At 35.3% G+C, this 10,827-nt stretch overlaps 2 protein-coding genes across 4 annotated transcripts; both read left to right on the top strand.

Moving 5' to 3' along the window:
- Positions 1-1,921, top strand: LOC128179487 (uncharacterized). The gene is made up of 2 exons (XM_052846954.1): positions 1-845; positions 1,125-1,921. The coding sequence occupies exons 1-2, from the start codon at positions 255-257 to the stop codon at positions 1,476-1,478; spliced, it is 945 nt and encodes a 314-aa protein (XP_052702914.1). The 5' UTR covers positions 1-254; the 3' UTR covers positions 1,479-1,921.
- A 2,646-nt stretch (positions 1,922-4,567) lies between these two features.
- On the top strand, positions 4,568-10,295 carry LOC128178943 (uncharacterized). Of its 3 annotated transcripts, none has more exons than XR_008243037.1 (4): positions 4,568-4,671; positions 5,142-6,386; positions 6,836-8,440; positions 8,832-10,295. XR_008243037.1 is itself a non-coding variant. In XM_052846418.1 (3 exons), the coding sequence occupies exon 3, from the start codon at positions 6,862-6,864 to the stop codon at positions 7,918-7,920; it is 1,059 nt and encodes a 352-aa protein (XP_052702378.1). In that variant the 5' UTR covers positions 4,568-4,671; positions 5,142-6,386; positions 6,836-6,861; the 3' UTR covers positions 7,921-10,295. The 3 variants fall into 3 exon arrangements, 1 of the variants encoding a protein (XP_052702378.1); XR_008243036.1 differs by having other exon boundaries at positions 6,836-9,016; positions 9,486-10,295; XM_052846418.1 differs by having other exon boundaries at positions 6,836-10,295.
- The last annotated feature ends 532 nt before the right edge of the window (positions 10,296-10,827 follow it).

The following is a 10,827-nucleotide window of genomic DNA, read 5'->3' as shown; positions in this document are numbered from 1 at the left end:
CCTGTGTATCCTGTCTTCAGTCTTCAGGATTTGCTACGGTGTAATCTTTGCGAGAGTCCGGTACATCTCTCCACTACAAAACCTGTTACAAACAAATATGTTAAGTCTGTTATGAGAAACTTCTAGATCTCTTGCATGAATCCAAAAACCTAAAGTATAGTTAATTTTATTCAATGACAGTGGGGAACCTTTTATAGATTTAGTAAGTCCAATATATTTTATTGGCCGCTTGAACAGTTTTTACGACTCTAAGGATGTCGCTTTTCACAATTTTAAAAAGAGAAAATGAACTAGGAACATTACTTCCTGTCAACAGTGCAGCTTCTATACCAAATATTCCCACAAGGAAGAATATTTTCTGTAAACCCACTTACCAACACAGACTGTTTGCAGACGTCATTAGTGAAATAGATATCGCAAATAAAGATTCGAAAAGAGTTCGTAGCGTATTTTGTTTGAATGATGAATATGTATGGATTTGTGGTGAGAGCAAAATTTTAAGACTCTACAACTCGCAAGGAAAACTAGTGAAATCAATTAAAACCAAGTCCGGTAACTGGCCAATGGACATTACAGTGACCCGGAATGGATATTTAGCATATTCTGATTCCATAGATAGAACAGTGAACTTGGTAAATGATACAGGTATAAAGCCATTGATTACACTACAGGGGTGGAAACCTCAATCTGTCTCTGGTAGCTCCATAGGTGGTCTTCTGATTGTCATGGACAGTTATGATTATAATCATGCAAAAGTCATCCATTTCTGTGGATATAGAGTGACACAAACCATACAGTTTGATGCTGATGGCTTCCCTCTATATTCATCTGGTTCGATAAAGTACATCAGTGAGAACAGAAATTTGGATGTATGCGTAACCGATTGCTAAGATAGATCTGTGAACTTGGTAAATGATACAGATAATATAGAGCCAGTGACCAAACTACAGGGGTGGATACCTCACTCGGTCTCTGGTAGCTCCATAGGTGGTCTTCTGATTGTCATGGACAGTGAGGATTATAATCATGCAAAAGTCATCCATATCTGTGGATATAAAGTGATACAAACCGTACAATTTGATGCTGATGGTTTACCTCTATATTCATCTGTTTCGATAAAATACATCAGTGAGAACAGAAACCTGGATATATGCGTATCTGATTGCGTTGCTGGGGCGGTTGTGGTTGTCAATCAGACCGGTAAATTTCGGTTTAGATACAAAGGCATCTACTCTGAAAATAGCTGTAGACCATTTAAACCTTTCGGAATCACAACAGACAGCCAGGGTTGGATACTGACATCCGACTGGTATAACCAGATTATCCACATCTTGGATCAGGACGGACAACTACTAGGCTACATAGACTGTAGTTTTATCGATCCATATGGTGTTTGTGTGGACACTAGGGGCAATCTCTTTGCGACTAGGTATTATGGAAGTAAAGTGATAAAATTTCGGAATATGAGAAATAAATAATGTAACAATATTGAATTTTGGCCTGTCAATATTTTTGTTATCGTAAATATATCAGTTGTTTGTCTTTTAAAGTTATCGTAAATACTGTGGAATCATTAGATTTCGTGGTGGCTCAATTTTCGTGGAATTCGTTGGAACATCTCATCCACGAATTGAATAATGAGTTATTAAAATTATTGAATAAGTGTTCTAAAGTCATAATTCTTTGGAAGATATAAAAAAAGAATCCGGAAAATACGTCCCCATGAACTTGTAAAATTAAGCAATCCACGAAAATTAGCCCCCACGAATTTTGAAGATTCACAGTGTGTATGACTGAAGTTTGCAATGTACTTAAATGTATTTGTCAAATTGTACATTTGTTTTCATTAAACACGACAACAAAAGGCACATGCACATGCTTGTTATTATAAATGTATGTATACCTGTATATATTTTTGTAAATAAACTGTATAAGTAACTCCTAGGTCTTGTTTTTTTTAACTTTAAAAGTAGTTTGAGACTTTCCATATTTAAGAATGTTTGTGAATTTTTATTACGAAAGTAATTTATGAATTACTTTCGTAATTAAAATATTCTGAGAAGAATTTCATTTACTATTCGGTAAAATGAAATCAAGCTCTCTTGTCCTCTATACTATCATACTTAAAATACTCTTAAATTAATTGGGTTTTTTTTTTATAAAAACACACTAAATAGGTTTATAGGGCGCCTTACGAAAGTTTTGGTGAATATATTGTATCTGTCATATCAACTTAATCTGGTCAAATGGCATTTAAAAAGTTTTTCTTACAAGAGACCATGTTTTTTTCTTGTTGAATTTTTTTTTAACGTTTTTCTAAAACGTGGTCCCCTGAATTTCAATATATCTGGAGTAGGCTGTACATAGATTTTTAACATTAACATTGTTCCTCGATTATTTCGGGATATATAAGACACACGTTATTAATGCAAGTAATGTTTGGTGTGTGGAAAGTTATCAACACATATACAACCATTTTGACTGAGAATTATTCTAGACACGCGCACCTAAGTTTTTACGGTTATGGAGACAATTGGTGAGTTGCACCGATTGAAAAAGGAAATGACTAATTATAAATACATCTCTCTTTTAAATCATTTATTCGAAAGTTAACCTTAAACACTTATACTATATTTCACCTTTCAGTTCTTGGTGATTGTTTTACCTACATAATAACAGTGCAAAATTGTTATCAAATCTCAAAATAAGAGTCATAACATTTTTAGTTTTTTAAGGTAGTCCTATACTCGGCACTAAATGGGCTCAGTCATTAATAGCGTAGCTTTAAATGATAAATATATATTCTAGCAATACATATACAAAAGAAAATATGTATGTTTACATGCTAGTTTGTTTGTTATCACCTCTCAGAAGGGTGTACCCCTTTGCGAAAATTATTGACAATTATGAAATTTGCCAGACGTCCGTTTTTCCTAAAAATAATTACCAATTTTGGGAAAATTAGAACTGAACAGACAAAATAGAGTATAAATATTTATTTAAGCCATATCTCATCAATAATTTTGCGCAAATTTTTGTAAGTAAGTACGCTTTATGTACCTGATGTATCAAAATAGAATACAAAAAATGCAATGCTGGTATCGCGTTTGGTAATTTTGTTACTATTTTATGGGCTCAAACTTAAATTCATGGTGTTTATTCTATAGATTGACATCTTAGAAAAAAGATTTGGTAAAATAAATTATATGTTGACGGATTACTTTTCACGCTATAAGCTCCAAACCAAGTAGACCCTGACGAAAATTCCGTAAAAATCACATTTTGCTACAGTTTTCTGCCTAGATCTGTCAACAATGTTAGATATCATTTAAACATTAATTAATTGATGATTGATTAAACTCGAAATAGCTTCTGTCTCTAAATTTAAACCGGTTTTAGTAAAAGAAAAAGAAAAATTCGGGGGGGGGGGGGTCAAAACAAAGAAGATATAAGCATACCTGTGATCCTGGTTAATCAGAAACTTCGTTTTTCATTTTACTTTAACAGAATCGAGTTTCTCAACATTAATCATTTATATCTCTCATGAAATACATATATTACCGTTCTAATTGCTTATTATTGCCATTGTTTACAACAGCGATGTAGAGCAAAATCAATACCGGGTATCAAAAACGCTTTGTAAAAGTCGAACCAATATTGTAAAATCCGTATTATGACGTAGTGCGATACTCGGACTACTTTAAATAACAATTTTAAGCATTTGTTAAAAAGAATTCCATAAGTTTCTTAAAATAAATATATGTTTCTGTTTCCATTGGTTTCTGTTGTAAGATATGCTGGTTTAGTCCAAATTAAAGAGTCTTCTATCTTTGTTACACCACATAATTCATATCTTATATAAAAGTGGTTTTTTTTTTCCATAAAGACCAAAAATTAACAAAGGATTATGAAACGAAACTGTTTTAATAAATTGTCTCAGAAGAAAATCATGGTCTTCTTAATTAACGATGAAAACATAATTCAGACAAACATTAGTCTATCATTACAATTGATAGTTATCCATTTATCTTTCACATAACCGAAAACAAAATTTAAAAGTTTAGAGCAAATGTAGCCCACCAAAAGGCATTTAACTTTCCTTTCAAAATGGAATGATGGCCTTGGTGGCATTAATGGAGAAGAATGATGGTCATGAACAATGAAATGGAAATACACTGGAAACAATCGTCTTGATACATTGGTTGTTTTAGGTTGTCAACTAATGGAATTTACCAACTTGAAGGTAACAAGCCCGCCAGTGGAACTTTTAGGGGGGGGGGGTGCATTGTTGCTCGCAAAATGAACCACTAATTCGGAAAATGAAATGTACTTATCTAAAGCAAATGTATTGCAATTTTTTTCAAGTATAATCTACCTATCTCTATCAAGTATAGTTATCATCTTCAACGACGACATTATATTGGAAAACATATTAGTTGAGAGTGTTACATTTACGATGCTGTTTTAATTTGTCTTTTATTTATAGTTATCCTGTACTGGACCTCTAATTTTATTACCCTTTCTGGTACCCTTCGATACCTGTTTATATCCACCTGAGTTTAGGTTTTTGGGCCTCTTTGGACCGGGTAAAATCACCTGCACGTTCTTCCTGGTATTATCAGTTTCTGTAGTTCAATTCTCTAATTTTATAAAACAGACACGGCTTCTGAGGTGAGTAAACCAAAATTTACTTATTCATTCTCATTCTATTGTTTATTAAATGGTCCTGGGATAACTTTGTTGTTTCAATGTGTTTTATTTGTAATTTGTATTGTTTGAATTCCCTTTCGTCAGTTATTCGTTTGTTATGTTAGTTATATAGTTCATTACTAGTATTTCTTTAGTTATCCATTGTCTTGAGTAGAGTATATTCATAGGGCTGCCGTAATTTGAGTAGTAATGTGTATGTCGTGTTTAGTGACTCTAACAGTATCATTGGCAAGTAATTGTCGTTACAGCATTTTAAGTTACGTGTAAAGTAATTTGTTTATCATTATGTATCGTGAAATGCAAGTAAATGTAATGCAGCGCTGCCACGTGTACCACGTTGTCTCATTGTTATGTATGGTGGGTCATGTGGGTCATTACTTGTATGGAACTTTGTTTATGTGTAACTTAATGTGTATGTTCTGTGTACGCAGGTCCCGAATATCGAATACTGAGTAGTGTTAGTGTACAGGAATGGAGTGACCTGTGAAGTTCGGTGTACCAGTGTCCTGACGACGACTATCGGCCCATGAAATTGTTTTCAAATTTCGTGTTATATAAATTGTGAAAACGTTACTTTTGGTGTTTTTATTTATCAATTCTGGAGGTGTTTTGAAGCCTGTCGGCCAGCCTGCAACAAATGGTGTCAGAAGTGGGATTCAAATCTAGTCGACAGAGACAAACCTCCACTTCAACATGATGACGACAGTTTTGGCGCAGACCACCTCAATGCACGGATCAATCTTCATTGGATCATCGAGTGCTCCGTTCTACCAACAGATTTTTTAAAGACCCTCATCGACTTCATGTGATGCAGGAAAGTCAGCACGCTATGACCAGAACATTATCTCCTGTGTGTATCATTCTACCAGGGATGATGAAATTCGATGTTATGAGAGAAATGCATCTAGACGGATCATCCAGTCGAGTTTGAAGTCCATCCGTTGACCAGACGGAAGGACAGTTTCTTGTTTTCGTTTTGAGCATAACATTAACATTTGAAATTTGAATTTCTTTATCTACTGATAAAACTGTTCAAAATTATATTTATTTGTTTATTGTATCATTTAGATTTTTTTTTTTTTTGGACAAAATTCTTTGGGGTTTTTTTTTAATTGTTTGTATGTACTTATATTTATTTTTGATTTTTTTGTAGGAATGTGTTTGACAGAGTTATTCGGGACCTAGAGGTCAGCTGTTGACACTGAAATAACGTCGTGGATACATTGCCTCAGTAAATGGTGTGTCTGTACGTTGTTAACGTTTTCACATCTCGTTTGAAATATAATATCTATCGTGTATTGGTGTCCTATCAAACTCAGGTGTGTATCGACAGGTATGTTGGAAGTTTCCATTTTTTCAGTTGTCACATAGTGTGTTGTCTGTATGAGTTATTGTCTCTTGAGTTTTCATCATGTCACAGTCTTTAAAATCGGTCATTGATTATGGAGTGTCATTTGGGTTACAAGGAGGAAACTCTTAGAGACTTTGTTAAGCTCCAACAAGAAATAGAACGTGAAGAGAGGAAGGCGGAAAGGGAACGAGTGAAGGAGGAGCTGGATTTTAAGAGATTGACGGAAAAATATGACAAAGAACTACAGATACAGCAGACCACTCATCAGCAGCAAATGGAGATGATGCATGAAAAAGAAAAGTTAAAAGCTGCAGGTGTTGATGAGGTGAGTGTTAAGTTTAAGGGACCAAAGATCCCGGTTTTTGAAGATGGCAAAGATGAAATGGATAGCTACTTACGTAGATTTGAAAGATATGCAGAATTACAGCAGTGGCCAAAAACGTCGTGGGCTATGAGTCTAAGTGCACTTTTGAAAGGTAGGGCTTTAGATGTTTATGCATTGTTAACCAAAGAGGATGCTTTAGATTATGATAAGTTGAAGTTAGCTCTCCTTCAGCGTTGTGAGCTTACAGAAGATGGCTTTAAACGAAAGTTCAGATTAGCTAAGCCAGACGTTGGCGAAACTTTTGTTCAGTTTTCTGTCAGAATGAGTAGTTATTTGCAGAGATGGTTGAAAATGGCACACATAGCAGAAACTTATGAAGCATTGTTTGATTTAGTTTTACGGGATCAGTTTCTTAATGTTTGTAATAGAGATCTAATTGTTTTTGAAAGAGAGAACGCCAAAGAGTATTCAGGACATGGCACAGTTGGCAGACCAGTATGGGGAAGCAAGAATGACCAATGCTGTCAACTTGATCAATGTTAAAGCTAACGGATCCCAGCCTCCAACAGTAAACCATCCTGGAAATCCGAATGACAGTTCAGGTGAGAAAAGTAATCAGAACTCGAGAAAACTGTTTGTTCCAAAATCCGACAGACGTTGTTATAAATGCAACAGAATGGGCCACATTGCATCAGAGTGCAAACCAAAACCAAAGGTTAACGTTGTTACCACCCAAGAACCGTGGGACTATCAGAAAACCTCACCAGTAGAGGCAGAACTTCCAACACAGGTATCTTTTGTTACTACAATACCTATTAAAACTGATATCGATTTACTTCAACTTGATTCCCCTACAGCAGTGTCCTCATCACACTGTCGTCAGCAGAAGCACAACATGCCATCGTCAGCAGGGTATGTTGAGGGAGAGCCAGTTACAGTATTGCGAGACACAGGATGCAGTAGAATAGTTGTCCGAACAAGTAAAGTTAATAAGGGGGATATGATTAAAAACAAATTTCAAACCTGCATTTTGGCAGACGGTTCATCTATTAGAGTACCTGTTGCTTCTTTTTTTATTGACACACCCTATATTACAGGAACATTTGAAGCATGTTGTATGGAAAAGCCGGTTTACGATCTCATGATTGGCAACGTGGGAAAAGTGAGGCCACCAGGAGATCCAGATACTCAATGGTCAGAGACTCATGCTGCTGAAATCCGAATGCAAGCCAAAGCAAAACTCAAACCGCGTTCTCAGCTCAAAGTGCCGAAAATTTCAAGCAAGAACATCACTCCAAAGAATAAAAAAGTAGAACAGCAAACTGGTGACTCTTTACCGAAACTATGTCATGTGTCAACTTCAGGCCAAGAAGAAGACTATAAGATTGATGTGAAAGGTAAATCAAAAACGTTTCATGTAAATATGGTGACCAAGTATATTGACAGAAATGCTGATCTACAGAATGTTAACCAAGATGAAGCTTTAGTCAGCTCTGCTGTGATTGACTGCCCTGAAGGTGAAGACGTCAAATAATATGGATTACCAAGTGTCGGGGACAAGGAGGAGTTATCGAGTGTGGACATCAACCAAGAGCTGGGCCCTGAAGATAGGCAGAAGGTAACTTCTCTGTTGAACCAATTTGATGATGTGTTATCTGACGATCCAGGGTATACACATTTGATTGAACATGATATTATAGCAAACTCAAATCAAACTATCCGGAATAAGCTGCACGTAGTTTCCGTTTCGTTATGCCAAATCGTAGGTAAAAACCAATTGAAAGCACAATCAGACAAGGTAAAGACAATCGATGAAGCGGTGGTACATGTATCTTGCACAAAACGTAAATTAAGATCTGTTCGTGGACATTTTAGCTTTTACAAGAAGTTCATTCCAATTTTGTTATCAATTTTGTTGCTCTTAACATGTTTATTAAAGCAATTTATTCTTCTGACGGATGCTTCTGAGAGAGGAATTGGTGCAGTCCTGATGCAGTTTGACGATGAAAGCGGATTGAAACTTTCTGTAGAAAATGCCAGCAGGAAACTAAAGGGTAGTGAGTTCAGATATTCCACAATCGAGAAGGAATGCTTAGCAATTGTTTGGACGGTTAACAAATTTCAACTGTACCTATATGGTCGTGAATTTCTAATAGAAACAGATCACCAGTCGTTGATGTATTTGAACAGGGCTAAGGTGATCAACGCTAGAATCATGAGATAAGCACTTGGTCTTCAATCATATAGATACCGAGTCATTTCAATTAGAGGCAAGGATAATCAGGGTGCAGATTATCTTAGTAGACAATGAATATGTGTTATTTTGTGTAACTATGAACCGTTGGTTTTAGGTTTTCGTAAATGTATGTTCGGAAGTACACTTCTTGTAAAAGGGGAGGTATTGTTACATTTACGATGCTGTTTTAATTTGTCTTTTATTTATAGTTATCCTGTACTGGACCTCTAATTCTATTACCCTTTCTGGTACCCATCGATACCTGTTTATATCCACCTGAGTTTAGGTTTTTGGGCCTCTTTGGACCGGGTAAAATCACCTGCACGTTCTTCCTGATATTATCAGTTTCTGTAGTTCAATTCTCTAATTTTATAAAACAGACACGGCTTCTGAGGTGAGTAAACCAACTTACTTATTCATTCTCATTCTTTTGTTTATTAAATGGTCCTGGGATAACTTTGTTGTTTCAGTGTGTTTTATTTGTAATTTGTATTGTTTGAATATCCCTTTCGTCAGTTATTCGTTTGTTATGTTCGTTATATAGTTCATTACTAGTATTTCTTTAGTTATCCATTGTCGTGAGTAGAGTATATTCATAGGGCTGCCGTAATTTGAGTAGTAATGTGTATGTCGTGTTTAGTGACTCTAACAGTGTCATTGGCAAGTAATTGTCGTTACAGCACTTTAAGTTACGTGTAAAGTAATTTGTTTATCATTATGTATCGTGAAATGCAAGTAAATGTAATGCAGCGCTGCCACGTGTACCACGTTGTCTCACTGTTATGTATGGTGGGTCATGTGGGTCATTACTTGTATGGAACTTTGTTTATGTGTAACTTAATGTGTATGTTCTGTGTACGCAGGTCCCGAATATCGAATACTGAGTAGTGTTAGTGTACAGGAATGGAGTGACCTGTGAAGTTCGGTGTACCAGTGTCCTGACGACGACTATCAGCCCATGAAATTGTTTTCAAATTTCGTGTTATATAAATTGTGAAAACGTTACTTTTGGTGATTTTATTTATCAATTCTGGAGGTGTTTTGAAGCCTGTCGGCCAGCCCGCAACAGAGAGGTTATCATGAGCAAATGTTTAAAACAGTGAAATTGTCTTGGGTCTTGCGTGACCTTTGAGATCTTCAAGCGGATATTATAAAGGGGGTACTTGTTAGTTATATCGTGAATTGTGATGAAGATTTGACGAAATTAGAAGTTACAATAATATTTTAGTAATGAAAGTTGCTAATAACACGTTGGGAAAAAAAGGGTAGCAAAATTGAAAATGTGAAGAATTAAATTGCAAGGAACTAATGGTGAAGAAATTGCAAGGAACTAATGGTGAAGACAAGAGTTAAAATAATATCTGAGTAATTATGTCTGTAAAGAAGACTTGGTGATGATAAAAGCTTGAAAAATATGATTGAATTATGGTGAATATACAAGAAAAAAGATTATTCTGGAAACCTACACGTACTAAGCCAATGTAAATGTTGGCTACAGCTAGTACTGTTGTGATCGTGAAATATTAATAGTATTTTAATTGAACTGAATTTGTTGTTAAATAGATGCAATTTCACAGCGATGTTCACTGTGTTCTACAGAAAAAAGTCAATGTATTACTAACAGTATTATCATCAACCTTATTAGAGCATAATTTTTGAGTAAATAAAGAATATTGTCGCAACATCGACACAAATCAGATAATTTGAGCTGTTTTGTTTTAGCATCGTTGTTAAATTGAAAGATTATTAAAAAGGTTTTTTAATAATAAAAAAAAGGACAATAACAAACTGTTCATCAAGTGCCTCAAAACTAAAAATTATATATACATATTTTGTTATGACTCAACAGCACTAATTGGTGAATACACATCTGCATTATATGTACAAATAAAAAATACACAGTACATGGAAAATAAGTCAAACTGGTCCTTATATTTCTGTTGTTTTGGTTGAGTTCTATCAACCTTTCCTGAGATACCCAATCGGACTTGAGGTTGACTTCCTGGACGAACATTTGTGTCTGCTCCTCCGTGTCCAGAATTCGTTCCTGCAAACGTTTGCATCCAGTACACAAGAAACTGCCATCGATTCTCCCAGAATTTTAATGATACATAGTAAAAGTATTCAACTACTTGTTCAAGACAAGATCTTCCCAACCATTTCCACCTTTGATATAATAACGCTGTTTGCTTTCTTGTGAACAAG

This window comes from Crassostrea angulata, chromosome 1 (assembly GCF_025612915.1).
Source record: "Crassostrea angulata isolate pt1a10 chromosome 1, ASM2561291v2, whole genome shotgun sequence".
In the NCBI taxonomy this organism is placed as follows: domain Eukaryota; kingdom Metazoa; phylum Mollusca; class Bivalvia; order Ostreida; family Ostreidae; genus Magallana; species Magallana angulata.
Note: the sequence above shows the minus strand (reverse complement) of the source record. Positions and strands in the feature narration are given on the sequence as shown.